Raw genomic sequence first — 16,793 nt, forward strand, 5'->3', positions numbered from 1 at the left:
ACCATTCTATCAAAGAAAAGAAAGGAATTGCATATCATCCCATCCGAGCCATCGCCGGCTGACTGAGTATTCGACGACAGCTCCGGTAAATTATGAAATCAGTGAATTTCTGCCACTGGCCTCCTTAAGCTGCAGGATAATTAGTAATCATCACAAAGCAAGGGGACGGAAATACTCTATTCTTCTCCGCTGTCAACTTTTTATCTCCATGTCCGCTCACACAAACGGGGTTCCCACTCTGAGCCAATTGGCTGAATCAGGCTTAATAACAACCTGACAAACTCGCCCTCCCCCACGCACAAAAGGGAGGTGTCATTTCATCAACCTACTGTGACCCTACCAACGGGTAAATAGTCCCTCCAAAATGGAAAAAAAAGAAAAACTTGTCACTATCGCAGCCACATCATTAGACTCTCAGTTTGTCTTTTCTCCTGCCATCTCCTGCTCCCTCCCTTTATGCACCGTCTCTACCTACAGGAAAGGCGGCTGATGCGTTTCTTGACGGAGAAGCGAGGTACAAATAAGAGAGAGGGAAGAAGGAGGAATGGAAACACAATCAGTGGTGATGATTCCATTGGTTATTTATAATCAGATAAGGCTGAGGCCTTGCGGGTCATTACTTGATTATCCATCTTGAGGGGATTGTCAAGTTCTCACTCCTCCAAGATTTCATCCGCCTACACGTTGTGGTCGCCCCCCTCCACCATCACGCTCCCCTCACAGACTCCTTGTCAGTCTACTTGGCAACTTACAGTCTCGTCTCCGACTGTCCGTTTAGCTTAGGCTGTCTATCTTCATTTAAACTATTTAAACGCAAGAGATTAATTAACAAGGAAACAAACAGTTAAACAACAACACAGGTACAACTGTGTCAAGCTTCACTGTGTGTCGTAAATTGTTCCACGCATGTGCAGCAGAGGTGGAAGCCTCGAGTCACATGACTTGACTTGAGTCCGACTCAAGTCGCAAATTTAAGGGCTGAGACTTGCTTGACGAACACTGATGAAAGATTGACTTTGACAGACAACCTGAAAAGACTTGACATTTTCTTCAATGTTTTCATTTTTCTAGGTTTTGAGAAGTTACGATTTTGTTTTCGAAACATGATGATGCACAAACCACAGAGGAGGAGGACCCGACAGCTGATACCCAGACGCACTCTACGCCCAGCTCTCCTCTTGAGGTATGGCAGTATGTACAGCGGCACCATGAGCTTCACCGTTTTCATTTAGCATTGAACATGCTTAGCAGCCAACGACACACTGTCAGCTCTGAGTCCGTTGCACACACCTGCAGAGAGCCGAAACATGCACTGCTAGCTGCCATTTGCCCAGCCTTTCTTCTAGGGTATTTGCAGGAGGTTTTTTTGGCTGCTACAAGTGCTTAATGGCGTCCATACCTGCTCTCTAAGTATAAGTTCACTGTCTGTGCATGTGTGTGTACGCAAAAATCTTAATTGCTAAAGTAACTAGTAACTAAAGCTGTGAGATAAATGTAGTGGAGTAGAAGTAGCCAGTGACATGAAAAGACTCAGATTTGATCTTACATTACCTGAGTATGTATATTTAGTTATATTCCACCACTGGGCGCAGCTTGTCTTATTTTTATGAGTTTGTGACTCGACTTGCTTGACTTATATCTAGGCCTAGACTTGATTCTCAGCACACCGACTTGTGACTTGCACATATGATTTACTCCCACCTCTGGTGTGCAGCACAAAAACTAAAAGCAGTTTTCCCAAATTCAAGCATTAGCTAATCACTTGAATGAGCTGAGTCATGACTCTGGGATCAGTTTAATAAAGGCGTTGATACATAAAGGCATGTTGCCATTTAGGGCTTTATAAAGAAACAGAAACCAATGCCTATTGTGTCCTACAGTCAGAGATGGCCATCCAGTAATGGTTCCCGGTTATAAATCTTAAAGGCCAGAGTGCAGACTCAAGGGGTTTAAGACGGGAGGCAGACGTGTGTCTACAGATAACATCAACTGTTGAGAGGATTAGGCGATTAATCAACAAGGAAATCAATTAGTCACTTTGAAAAAAATTACTCGTTACTCTGTTTAACATTGTTGTCAATTAATAAAATATTTGGGTTTTGCTCCTTTTGTTGGACAAAACAAGCAATTCAGAAGCAGAATTTTTGACATTTTATAGGCAAATCATTTGATAAGGTGTATGCTTAATGGATAAAATATTAGGATACTATTAATACCCAAATACTTTTTCTAATGAGGCAAAAATTAATTGCATACAGTATTTCTTTTTAAATTACTAACCGGGTTGTAACGTAACCAAACAACTCCAAAATCTACCAGCCACTCAGTAGATTAACATTGTTTTTTGGAGGTTAGTAAACACATCTAGAAGCCACTTGAATATTTAACCATCATTTGGCTGGTGGCTGGTGTCTACTTTTGTTGTTATACTAAAATTTTATTATCTCACTAGTGGCTCAAATAAATATTGATAAAGTTGAAATGAAGAGGATTAATCAATGAATTATCAACAGGACATTATCTGAAAACAATTTTAATCATTGAAAAACTATCATTTATCTAGTAAACATGCCAAAACTTGAAATGTGCCCTGGTAGTGAGGTAAAGGGTGATAGTAACTGTCTAATTATCTGGTTTTGGTTTCTCAAATGTCAAAATTTGCTGCTTTTTTCAGTTTCATTTAACTGTACAATGAATATATTTGGATTTTGAACTGTTTATTGGACAAAAAGAGAAATCTGAAGGTGCCATGTTGAGCTCTGGGAAATTGTGAAGGGCAAGGGCTTGGGTTTCTTTTCAAGATTGGGCAGACACATGAAACGATAGGTTTGGCTCGTCTGCCAAACACATAATTTCCTGCATTCTGGTGATTTATAATGCACCAATCTGTGCCTTTTCTGCGCCAATTTAAGGTGTAAATGTCTTTTTTTTTTTCAAAATAAAAGTCCCCTGCTGCTTTCATGCTTTTATTTAGGTGGGATATATGCACATGTTCTAAATATGAAGGTGCTGTGTCTCCGCCTATGGTGAGGGGCATTTTATTATTAATGTTATGGCATTTTAAAGAATTAACTTTTAATATAAAAACGACAGATTGAGGAAAATAATAATTAGTTCCTATTTTCATTTACATCACATGTCCTGCCACAATGTTAGCTTTTTGTACGAGTCCTATGTGCAGCTGACTCACAGAAAAGCAGCGAGGAAGCAGCGCCAGTGCAAATTAAGAGTTTCACTACTCGCACAGAAGCATTCACGAACTCACAGACACAAGAGGGGAGGGAGAGACAGAGGAGACAGAGATGACAGACATGAGAATCAGAGTCTCTTTAGAAGAAAGTCATCCAAACACATGTAGCTCCAATCATGTCATTGTCCAAGCTGTCCACTGCTCCCTCTGGACAGCCGTTTAGCATAAAAACAGAGTGGCTTTTTTTTTTTCTCTCGGTGCCTGCCTCTGCTCCCCTCTGCGCCCGCTCCCTCTACGCCATATCTTTCTCTATCCTTTACTCCTCAAAAAGTTGCTTTTGAGTTTTTCAAAGAGCGCGGTGCCATTGAGCTGCAACAAAAGCCAAGGATAGCTGACTATTGGGCCCTGATGAGGTCCACTCCCTCATTACCCAGCAGCAGAAAACATTTGATGCTTTTTTTGTTTGGCCCGGAGAATTGACCAGTCCTCAAAGAAATGCGGGGTGGGAAGGCTGAAAAAGAGACGAAGGGGGGAGAGAGGGGGAGAGCGAGGGAGAGGGGAGGAGGGGAAAGGTTGTCGTTCATTCAACCATGTGTGTCTTACAGCCTTGTGTGGAGGGGACAGAAGAAAAGAGGGAGGGAGGGATAGAGGGGTCGAGAGAGAGAGAGACGGGGGAGAAAAGAGAGAAAGCTTAAAACACTGCCTTTATGCTGGCAAGTTCTGGACGACTCTTCTGACATCAAAGTGTTTTCACTAACTGGGGAGCTGCTGTGTGTGTGTGTGTGTGTGTGTGTGTGTGTGTGTGTGTGTGTGTGTGTGTGAGTGAGTGGGGGGTGTATCTGGTGATTTTATTCATTCTTGGGCAGCCGGGGGGGTACGTGACAATGTGAACACCCTAATTACACCTAATGATCTATTCCCTTAAAGTGTGACCGCCTTGGGCCAGCGATGGTTTGTTCTGAGGGGTCGTTCTCACAACCTCCCCCTGCCTCGGCTGCTCCTCTTGGGGAAACATCTTTTGAGTTGGAGGCCCCACCTTTCGTGATCCAGGACCCCACTGGACCCCCCACCCTCAACCCCTCTCGAGCTCTGATGAGGCCCAAAACCGAACCGCTCTAAAACTCAGTGGAGTCTGTGCTACCTGCACCTGGCCAACAGAGGCTCCAACACACAGGCTGAAAACACGTAGCTGAGCGCATCACAGAGCAGAGCAGTATTTTACTACAGCTTTTATCACTGTTGATGTGCGGAGCAGCTTTCTTGGATTTTAAGGTTGGGGCTGGTAAGGTTCCTCCAATTTTTTGTACCCAAAAGTGATTCGGAACTCAGACTTCAGGAGGCCTTTCACCTCAAATCTCCGACTGGATGCTCAGAAATTTCGACTTCCCAGCGCAAATGGAACGTACCATTAGTAGTGGCTAATAGAGTGCTCGAGAGACGATGTTTTTCTGTAGGCTGAGGTGGAAGTTAACATTGCGCTGGATCCCCTCGTCAAAATGCCTATGAGATATTTCCATTGATTTTTGGATTATTGCCGAAAATAAACTCTATGGCAAACAAACGTTTATGATAGTTACATGTTTTGTTTAGCAAGTTTATCTTCACAACTAAACACCAGTTTCATGACTAGTAAAGCCTAAATGCAATCGCCTGAAGTAAAACGCTAACATTAGGCTATTAACATACTACAATACGGTCACCACCATAACAAGACTGTAAAGCCATGTTTGGCATGGCTTGGCGTGATGGCGTTCTGTAGTGTCATTTAGCCACTTGTTCGCAACGACGCATACAAGTTTCAAAGTCCATGAGTGAGCTATTTACTGCATATTTTTTGTGTTGTAGAACAAAACATCTCTTTAGGTTGTGTTAACCATAGACCATATTTCAGGCATTTAACCAAAAACCCATTCAACAAAAACAAACAAAAAAACAGTGACTAACTCATTTGGGGTTTTAGGACTAATTCCTGGCACACTTTACTTAAAGCAGACTACATAGGCCTGGCCACTTCTCTCTAAAGCCTCTTTACCACTGGACAAAATCCCACTGATACCCACTAACATCTGGCTTTTGTATTCAATGGGATGGGTTACAATCAGCGTTCATTCCCAGGACAAATGACTGCAGCAATAATGGGTATTTATCGGCTCCGGCTCCAACTGGCAGTGATGGACACAAGACACCTGGGTGGACCCGCTAATTTCTAACTTCTGCAGTTCTTTATTATCTCAGCCACTTATTCTGTCCACCTCTGTCCAAGCAGACTAGATAAGAGACAGATATTTACAAAAAAGTAACTATCGTAACATCTTCACTGGCCATACTGCTTTCTACTATCTGCTAACACTTTTTATGGGCAAATTAGTGACGTCAAACATGACACACTAGAAAAAAACAGTCATACCTGTCTAATGATAGGTGGAAAAAGGGGTATTACGCTAAATCCCAATATGTTTCTCTCTCTCTCTACACCTACCTACCTACCTGCCTACCTGCCTACCTACCTACGGCAGATTGAATGGGCAACAGCTATGGTGGAGCCCACTGGGGAATGAAATCCCTCTAATTGGCAGTTCAGCTCAGTGCATGGGAAGAGAGAGACGGAAGTGAGGAAAATAAACAAGAGCTAAAGTCAAAAGGGAGTGGGACCACAACAGACTTGTTACACACGGTAAGAATATCTTTCTTTAGCCACTGAACTCTTAAACAGAAATGTGTCAAAAGTACAGATTCTATTAGGTCTTGTTATAGAATCAATAGTGTTGCGTCCATGCCCATAGTCATCCCCTCGTTATTTCAAGGAATTCACACAACAAACATTTCGTCATTCACCATTAAAAACTGTAATTAACAGAGATTTTTTAAAAAGTAATGCCTAATCATTGGCAAATGTATTCAGAACCATATTAGTGATGCATAACACCCATCAGCCATTGGCTGCTTTTGATAATAAACGCTATCAGTATTGTGATCATGGTCCTGGTATTATTTGGTGTCAGAAAAAAATTGGGATGTGCCTCAACATGTATTATTTTAGATTACTGCAAAAAAACAGCCTGAAAACAACCTACGAGCTACACTATAAATCTGAATTTACACGTTGTATTTTGTTTTCTATTTGTTTTTATTTTAGTCTGCTGTTTTATTAATTTAATGGGATTTACTTGTTTTTTAGTGTTGATATATTATATGAAGCACTTTGACTCTCCCCCATAAAAAGTCGTCTTGCCTTACATGAACGATAACAGCACCAACAATGTATTACTGTGGTATAAAAACCTGTCTGTGCTTAGGTAAACAACTTAGTAACCCCCCCATATCTTCATAAAAAGGCTGTCTGAGAATTCAATTCACAGCATCTCAAAAGATTCGTCTTTTCAGCTTCATGATGTTACAAATGTGAAAACCCTGGCATGACATCAAGAGGCAAGTGGGTTGATCAAGAGAGCGGAACAACAAGTATAGAAAAAGGCCTTCAAATGTATGTACATTTGAAGTTAGAGGCGAGGGCGACATTTCTGAATTAAGTGTTGCCTTCAGATTGCAGGTGGCCAGCTTTACAAATGAACACCTACAGTATAGAAGAATGCACCTGTGTGCACGCATGCTTGATCAAACATATCTGACACATCCACGCACTTGTAATAACACTGGACAACATCAGTCTGGCTGCAGAAAATAAGCCAAGGTAACAGGATTGATTCAAAATTAGATGATAAATGAGAGGCAGAGTTAATTCCATGTGTTCAAAAGGAGCAAAATCGATTTGTCCGTTATTAATCGTTCAGTTTTACAGAGGAGAGACACAGATATGAAAGAAGTGTGGAACGCCGTCGAGGTGCACAGTGAGTGGCACTGCTCTGCCATTAAATGCTCCGGAAGACAATGAGAGTCATCAAACATCAACATCCATTTGATTTGAACTGGCAGGCTGCCGGCTCTTCACAGGCAGTCCTTCTCACCAAGGTCTTCACTGGAGGACCACAGCCCTCTCATTCCTCAATTTTTCTTTCTCTATCATCCTGTTTTTATTTATATATTTCTTTTTCTCTCATAACCAACCGCAAAGCACACAGCAATGATTAACAATGACACAAAAAAGGAGAAAAGGAGAGTTCATCAAAAGAAGGGTTAAAAACAGCAGGAAACCCAGAGATACTCAAAGTTGCCTCAGGGTTGTTGTCATGTCCTCCCCCCACCCCACACACCCCAACGCCGACCCCCCCCCCCCCCCCCCCGGCAGCATTGTGCACAACTGCAATCGAACAAGCGGAGGGAAAATAAAGTCACTATTCTGCTACCAAAATACAGAGACCTGACCTTGGGTGAGTAAAGCCAGCGAGCAGAGCAGGATAGTAATAGAATAAAGAGCGGGGATAGAGGGGTAGAGAGAGGATGGGTGATGAGAAGTGGAGTGGAGAGGGAGGACAGTTTGAGAGAGAGAGAGAGAGTGTCTTAGTTACAATACTGGCAGTGTCCATTAAAAAAGCCCTTAAACCCTGTATTTTACAGAACTCTGAGCTTTGCCATGGCTACAAAGAAAAAGAAGCCTTAACAGCTGAATAGGTTTCCTGATGGAGTCTAGAGAGACACTAAAAAGGACAAGAAATGATGGAGTGGATGAAAAAATAGAAATCTAACTCTGAAGTGAAACAAAATCGGGGACTTACAGATTCAGTGAAGTTATATACTTTCCATATGTAGATCCACTTCAAGGTTCTGTGTGTAACTTTCAGAAAATCTGTGTTATTAGTGGCACCTCTCTCTGAGACTGTTAAGTGAAAGGCAGTTAGCGTCCTTCATAGAGGGTGTTTTTCTGTGAACCAAAGCAGAAGTTAGCATTGCCCTGGTTTCCTGTCAGAAAGGCTACAGGATTTTTCCATTGGATTTTGGATTACTGTAGAAAACAAGCTCTGTGGCAAACAAATGTTTATGATAGTGACACATTTGTTCAGCGAGACCACTTTTTCGGTTCTTGAAGCCTAAGGCCCCGATCACAAAAAGCGCTAGGCAGGTTGCAACACTCGAGGCGCACCATACTGCCTTTTTTTTAACAATTTGAATCCCACAAGTAAAAAAAAGTTTGCTACGCCTTTTTATTGTTGCCAGGCAAACACCCCATCATGCCCTTACACTAACCTTCCAGCGTAAGCAATCTACCATTTCGTTTTTATCCACAGTAACTGGTATCTAGTTCCTAAAATGGACAGGCAGAGGGTACTCTGGTTGAGGGTGAGAGGCTGTCAGTAAATAGTTTGTTGGGCACAGGGAAACAGAGATCTGTGTGGGCACATGAGATCCTAAAAAAAGAGGGTGGATCACGGGGAGTACCACCAGTTGGACCAGGAGCTTCACCTCGTTGATGGCCGTTTCAAGGCATATTTTGGGATGACTTGGGGGCAGTTTGACAACCTGCTGTCTACTGTCGGGCTGTATAGCTCTGGGTATCCAGCAGCCACTACCACCAGTTTCTCCTCCATTGTTTACCAGCTGTGAACCTATTGTCATGACCACCACAGAGGGGCCCTCTCAAATCATATGTCTCCCATCCAACATTGCAAAAAGATCATGAAAAAAGAGATGGTGTGTTGCACTTTTCCGCTCTGAGTTGAACGCCAGGAACCCTCGCAGATATGCGAGGCATGTAGCAACGCAAAAACTGCGAGCAGAAGCTTAATTCTCATTAAAAACAATTATAAAAAGTCTCCAGCTACTAAAATGCTTTCTGTGCGATCGGGGCCCAAATGCCAGAAATAAAAAGCTAGCAAAAAGCTTAAAAGGAGTCATCACCTTGTGTTTTAACATATCCTGTGTCTCTTTAATTGTCTTAGAATTATTTTTTAAAATAAATTTGCCAAAAAAAAAAAAATCAAACATTGAGCTTGTTTTGTCCCCCTGCCATACCACGACTTTCTCTCGCGAGAGTACATGTGAGATTTTGACTGGTCCGGATGCTCATTGTAATAATGATAATGAGGCGCGCACTGATTGGCTGCAGGAAGGACAGGGCCTTGGACTGGGGGCTGGCCCAATACATCCACGAGTTGGCTGACTCCAAAATAACAACAATCCCTTCGTCATGGCACATGCACCAAATGAACAACCTGACCGGGCAGCTGTTTTGGAATTCGCTCTTTTATGTTTGAACCGGAGTCCGAACATGCCAGAGAACCATACTACAGTACAACGCACCCCGGAGATATAAAACGAAAGATGTGGGGGTCATTTCTAAATCACATGAGGTCCACAGGTTATACTAGTCCCTTGTGAATAACGTTAGCATCTAGCATTAGCCCAATTAGCAGTTAGCTGCTGTCTACCGTCATTTCAGGGTCAAGTACACAGTAAAACATACCGTTAACTGTTACACAAAGCAGCGAGACTTACTGATTGCACTGCTGGTGAGTCTCTAATAGTAGGAATTGCCCCTTTCTCCAAACGCAGGGTTGAGGCCAGATTCGCCTGGTACTGTCCCAAATTTGAAAAACTGTCAGGTGAAAAATGTTTTCCACAGACGTGAAGGGCGGCAGGAAGAGGCACGGGAACATGAATTATTGAAGATAAAATTTATCCACTGTTCCTTTGTTGCTTGGTCCGCCGATGCTGGGATGATGAAAACACTTTTGTGTTCATTGTGGCAACCAACAATGGAGCAATTAACGTGGGAGCGTCGTTTAGACATTTTACACACCTTGTCGGTAATGGCGGCAGGTGCAGGCTGATTCAGGTGGTGGGTGGGGCGGTGTGGGGGGTGGTGGTAGAGATCGGGCTTAGGCAAATAGCCTCCTATTGTTACGTAACCATAAGAGCACACCCAAAATCTCACTTTTTTGAGTGCACACCCTTGTGGTTTGAACAAAGAGGCCAAACGAAAAAACGGAGCCACTTTCATCCTCCAAAATTTCAGGCAAGTTTCAACTGAGGTCCATATGGGAAAAATGTGATTTCCGGGTGATGACTCCTTTAACATCCCTACCACAATGAGGCTGTAAAGCCATGTTGGGCATGATGACGTTCTGTGGTCTACTTTAGCCACTTGTTATAAGACACATAAAAGCTTCAAAATTCATGAGTACAGACATATTTTATGTCATAGAAAAAACATAAAAGACTCTTAAATTTGTGTTCACTACAGACCTTATTTCAGGCATCTAACTAAGGAACCCATTCAAAAAAATGACTTTGAGATGATGGAACAGCGAGTGTAAAAATGCTAACTCATTTCTTGGTTTTAGGACTCAATCCTGGGGCACTCTGTAGCTGTGAATGAGCACCTGCATTGGCCAGTGACGAATAAGAGACTGACTGGCACCCTGTTGTTAGAATACTGCAAAAAAATCCAATCACAACACGACAATGTATGTTCCTATATTTTATTTGGACCATTGGCTCCATGATACTCACCAGCTTACTGATTGCAAATGACTTCATTAGCTGATGGTACAAAGCAACTGCAAGCAGATCCATGCAGCGTAGCTTTAGCAGGCTAACCTTAGCTTAGGTTTCGGTCCCAGCTTACTGTAACTTAGCTACGCTGCATGGATCAGTCATTGGTTGCTTCATAGCTAATAATTTGCAAACTAGCCCCAGAAGTCTGGATTACCTAACGTTATCTAATCTATATGGTATTTTGCTACATTTGCTAGCTAGCAATTCATCCGTGCTAGAGAGCAAGCCAATGTTAGCTAACATTAGCTGGTTAAAAACCACAATATCATTAATAATAATAATAATTTATGATATGGGGCACCGAATTTGATGAATTTACTGTTTATCAGACCACAACTGAGACAAGAAGTAGCTAGCTAACCCCGCTGTCCTTTCGCTTCATTCCCCTCCCCAGAGAGATTACTTCCCTGGGGGAATGTGGACCGCAGCTCTGAAGATAGACCTTAAGTCAGTGGCTCTAATAGGTCAAATTCAAAGAGGGTCTGTCTGAGGGGGGGTTCTTTTAGAAAAGGATTTCCCGGAAAACTTGGCCTGAGTCTTTTACATGGAAGTCATTCCACAGGCTGTTATAGGCAACCAAGAAAGTTGAGGAAGGTCTCAGTTTTTAAGTTAAGTTATACTCTGTTCACCTATTGGCCATAAAAATAATTAACACATGTAAAACGTTACATACAGAACCTTTAAAAGTGTGTAGACTACTTAATCTAATGATTTATTTTTTTAAAGATTAGAAAAGTAGATGATTTTGGGGGATGGGATGCTGAGGAAGAAGGGAGTCTAAACTAATCAGAAGTCAATAGTTAAATAAAGATGTCAACCCAGGCGGATAGAGGCTTTGGATTAACCTCTACCACTCCAGCTCAGGTGATAGGGAGGAGAGGTCAGTGGCTTTTTTTTCACTTTTTAACACCCTCATTCACTCCCTCACCCGCTTTAGAAACACACTGAGGCACGCACATACGAGAGCGAGCTGCGTCAGGAAGGAGGACCCCGCACCACCGGGCCCTGCAAGCATTAATTCAATATATCAAGGGTCAGCTAGTTAGCAGCGTGACCCCGCTAAAACACGCTTTAACTTTACAGAACAGGCTGCTATAGAGAACGCCGTGCACCCCCAAAAAACCCCCGACCCCAAAAACCAGATGGCCTCACAAAGGGGAACATGGAACCCTGAAAGAGAGGAGGTAGTGCGGGGCAGAGAGGGACAACAGGCATTCAAGACCTTGATGAGGGTGGATTAGAGAGGGCAAGGGTGCTGCTGGGAGAGTGGGTGGGGAGCAGGGTGACTCCAAGGCCTCCCTGCTTGTAGTGTTTTTACATTTGTGTGTGTGAGACTGTGTGTGTGTGCGTGTGTGTGTGTCTGTGTCTGTGTGTGTGTGAGACTGTGTGTGTGTGTCTGTGTCTGTGTGTGTGTCTGTGTGTGAGACTGTGTGTGTGTGTCTGTGTGTGTGTGTGTGTGTGTGTGTGTTTGCGTTTGAAGATACAGTGGAGCTCTGATGACCCTGAGACTGTCCATAGCCTGGGCACAGCAGTTCAACAATGTTGTTGCTCTTTTTAAAGCTTCATTTCTTATTTAGTACACAACGTACTCATACTGAAGGTTTTGCTGTAACCGGGAAAAAGGTACATGTAATGGGATCATAGTAAATATATTATTGTATTTACAACCTGACCAAATAATAGTACTTTTAACAAGTGCCATTATTTTCCTTAACTCTTTTTATTTGGACTCAGAATCATAAAAATATGAGAAATATAAATGTATAAGAAGAGACACAAGATATGAAATATGTGTGTAAATAATATAAAAAATATTCCTACATGTTTTGTGATGTTATCTGTCCCCCTTTGTACTTGTATTTTAGTTTTTATTTTGTGGCCCATGTTGACCCAGACTCCCTGGCAGAAGAGATACTGTATCTCAATTCGACCTTTCTGGTTAAATAACAAATACATAAAATAAATAAAATTAAAATAAAAAACAGTGATGGAATTTTTAGGCCAATCAGACTAAAATCAGACTGATATTTAGGAGTACATAACTTCTGATGACATCATTCCAGCTCATGTTATACAACATATAAACTCATATTTTGTCAGGTTTTTTTTTCTTTTCTTAGTCGAAACATGATATTCTGTATTATTTTTTAACAGATACCTAAATGTGCTCAGATGTGATGCTATGCTAAACCAAATTTAGGGCTGATTATTGTAAACAATTGAATCCGTTGGCCCAACCCTGTCTCCTAGAAATTACGTTTTGTATGTTTCAAACGGCTTTCATAATTACGTTGATATGGCAATGTCGTCGCTGCCTCGATTATGTTCATGAACAACGTCTCTCTCAGGTACCAAAACACGGGGCTGGTTGGAATGATACTGGAATTTCTAACATTGATATGATACCTTAAAAATATCAAGCAGCAGCGTCAGACGGCCAAACTTCTCCCAGGAGGAAACTGATGTTTTGGTCTGGGAGGTCTGCTCGCAGTGTCTGAATATACGGAACTGCGAGCAGACCTCCACGGGCTGATGATGCAAAGGTAGCCTGGGAGGAGGTCACCACAATTGTAAATCAATGTTGCGTTTCTCTCGTGCGCGTGCGCTCTCTCTCTTTCTCTCTCGCAGTCTCACTCTGTTTCTTTTCTTTTAACTTTTCTAAGATGACAGATGCTGAATATATACTCCCTATCTGATGCTGTGGCTGTTTGTGGTTGGCTGAGAGGCATGTGAACTTATTAGTTTGCAGCTGTGTTAATCAGATCAGGTTAGGTTTCCATTACACGTGCCAAACGTGCCAAACGGTGCCAATCCCCTTTGATCTGACATCAGATGTGACGGGACAGTCGATATAGAGATACATTTATGTGCTGATTGCAGATAGTTGCATTGAATAGTGGTTTATTGCATTGTTAATTCGGCTTACACCAGCTGCGCTCCGCCTGCGCTGACAGTAGACCTGGTTTCAGCTGGTGAGCTTTTAGCGCACCTTCAGCGAAGCCTTTTGGCACGAAACTGTCACTGCGCCAAGATGGATCTGTCGACACCTCCCCCTGCTGCGCCGCCACACCCATCTCAGCGCACCTCGGTCTGCCAAACTACCAAACTGAGCGCGCCTCGGGTTGCGCTGCTTGAAACTGCGCAGGCTTCGCCACCCTGCGCCACCCTGTGCTGCGCCGGGAAACTAGAGCCCATTAACTATAATAAGTTTTTTATTTTATTTTTTATTTTTTTTTTACATTTTACCATTATCGTGTACTTTTTTTTGTTTTTGGAATATTCCAAACCAAGACCAATATATCAAAATAAATCGGTAAGGCTCCAGTCATTGTGCCATGGGTGTAGATTTCAGGGGGGGTGGAGGGGACACATCCCCCTCAATATTTAGAACATGAGCATTTAAGAACAAGAAATAGCAGAGGATTTATTTTGACAAAATTAAAGACATTTACACCATAAACTACTGCAGAAACGGCGCAAATTAGTGCATAAAAAAAAAAAGAAATCCCCAGAATGCAGGAAACAAAGTGCTTGATGCTAGACATTTTCTGACACAGGACCCTCAACTCCCCCTTTTAGGTGTCAATTATCTATAATAAATAATGAGAATTTAAAAATCCTTCATTTAGCCATAAAATTCAAGTAGCACTATGAGTGGCAATTTTCAGTACTTCAGTCACAAGAGAGCGTTTATCTGCTACATTATATATGGACTGTGAGTGTAACTCAGTCAGATCTTTGCTGAGAACATGCAGTACTGTATGTATATAAAGTGTATTCATTTGTATGTCTGTAATACACTATATGTTATATTTGTTTTCCCTGCTAAGCGTCTGTCATTTTATTCTAATGAATAGTGAAAGAATAAGCAGCACATTTGTGGCCTGCAGTTGGCTATTGCTTGCCATTAATATTTAGACTAAATACCAATAAAAGGTGCAAGAATGCTGCCCTCCTCTGTTGCAAAATGCATGACAACAAATTATTATGTAATTATTTATGATCATGATCACTCCAAACACATCAATGATCTGAGATGCAGGGAGAATAATGGTGCTACCTGCTTAAATTGCAAAGCAGATTTTTCGCTGGAAATGCTAACCACCGCATCGCTCCTCTCCTCTCCATTCCTCTCGCCCACCACTCGCCCCCCTCCCATCCCCCTTTTACTTTTGAAATGCAAGCAGTCTGGGTCAGTCACTCAGCTCGTCCGCCCATCTCTCATTCACATTACCTGCGCTTACTCACGCTCTTTCCATCTCTCCCTACCTTTCTCTCTGTGAGTCTTTCACCGTGCCCTGGTATGATCAAAGACAGCTTTGTGACACTGTGCGAGGCATCCAGGAAGCAGAAAACATCAAACCACTAAAGAGCAACTTGCAAAAAAAAAAAAAAAAAAAGACAGACACAGAGGGACAGAGATGCGTGTGTGTGTATGTGTGTTTATATGTGTGTCATAAACAAATGAATTAATTAACAAGACAAGAGAGAGGGATGACTTTGTCTCTACCTTCAGCACGTCGATGAAAGGTAGGAAGGTGTCCCTCTGAAGTCCGTTTTTGTACAGATCTGAAAGAGGAGGGGAGGGCCTGTATTAGAGCTGCTGTTTAGCCTCCTAATAATGTCATTCCCTCGCCGCAGATTGGCAGATAAAGTGGCTATTGATGAACTGAAGGATGGGTGGGGAGGCACGACAAAAGGACTGGGACCAGGAGAGAAAAATGGATTTCTCTACCGGCAGCGGCAGCAACATAAAATTCATTACATTCCCAAACAATGGTGGCGAGAGAAAGGACTGTCGCCTTTTCAGCGCCGGACAATGTCCACAGCAGCTCGCTGAATAGATGTTTCAATTAGCTCGGCTGGAACAAATTACATCTGAAGTAGCATCCCTGATAGACAGATAAAACAGATAGGGATTCACACACAAACACGGACAAAGACACACACCCACAGACACACAGCGAGGCTTAAGCTCTCTCCAGCTGCGAACGTAAACAAGCGGCCGTTGTTGATGTTTGGGCTTACAGTAGGACCTGACACGCTCGCTTGATAAGCCCCATACTGTAATGGACTGAGCTGTCATAAGACACAACTATTGCCAAGGTTAAAGCAATAGTTCAATATTTTGGGACAGTTTTTGTCAGGAGATCAATACCACTCTGATGTGTGTACATTATATATTAGGACAGAAACAGAAGACAGTTAGCTTAGCTTAGCACAAAGACTAGAAAAAGGTGGAAATAACTAGACTAGTTCTGTTCAAAGGTTACAAAGCGCCTATAAAGTTCACTAATTTACACATTAAATCTTGTGTGTTTAATCTGTACACAAGCTCAAATGTGAAAATGTAACCCAATTGCCAGAAAAAAGTTGGCATTGTACAATTTTGCAAACCACAGATATGTTGAATTTGTACATTATTCAGTAGTCGAGTTAATAAGTCTTTATGTCATTGTGGAAGGTGCACTGATTTTAATTCATTATTACAAACTTATCTGTTTCATTATTATGTTATTTACGGTCTTATTTTGCTGTTTGTTGTGATGTATTAGTTACCTATGAGATTTCTTTTTTGTGTGTGTGTACTTGAACGCCCCACTGACAAGCCCCTGCAGACTTCACCCATGTGCCCCAGCTCTGGACTCGTGGTAGGTTGACTTCGGCTAAGCAACACCAAAAATACTCTACTTTTTATGGTTAAAAGTGTATTTCGTTTGCCATAACTGTGCCATAAAAGCTCCTGAAAACACTAATTAATATTTTGTGATGATGTTGGGTGGTTGGAGATGTATTTGGAGCAAGTAGCTGTGACTGTAACTTTGTTCGCTTGTTAGCCGTTAGCTGTGGCTAATCCAGGTGGTGTGGCTAATTGGTTTGCAGCAATCATTAAGTGTTTTGTTTCAGTGCATGCTGAGCTACATTGTTAATTGAGAGCTGGCTGTGGAGGCTGATTTTCTTATTTTGTATTGACCAGTGCTGAAATAAACGTGGGTCCAAGCAATGAAACTACATTTCTCACAATGCTGTAGTTAATGTGTTTAAGCAGAAAAAAAAACACTTGCCTATGACTAGCAGATTATCATGCTTTGATTTGAAATATCAACATTTGGCACCATTAAAGCTGCAGGGAAAATGGCAACCAGAAACT

The 16,793-nt window shown here is 42.1% G+C and overlaps 1 protein-coding gene across 1 annotated transcript in view; it reads right to left on the reverse strand.

Annotated features, from left to right (window-relative positions):
• afg1lb (AFG1 like ATPase b) overlaps positions 1 to 16,793 on the reverse strand; it is a 50,637-nt gene that overhangs the window by 15,703 nt on the left and 18,141 nt on the right. The window contains exon 7 of the mRNA XM_033648167.2: positions 15,153 to 15,211. Within this exon, the coding sequence (XP_033504058.1) occupies positions 15,153 to 15,211 (59 nt within the window). The remainder of the gene's footprint in view (positions 1 to 15,152; positions 15,212 to 16,793) is intronic.

Source organism: Epinephelus lanceolatus, chromosome 13 (assembly GCF_041903045.1).
Source record: "Epinephelus lanceolatus isolate andai-2023 chromosome 13, ASM4190304v1, whole genome shotgun sequence".
NCBI lineage: Eukaryota > Metazoa > Chordata > Actinopteri > Perciformes > Serranidae > Epinephelus > Epinephelus lanceolatus.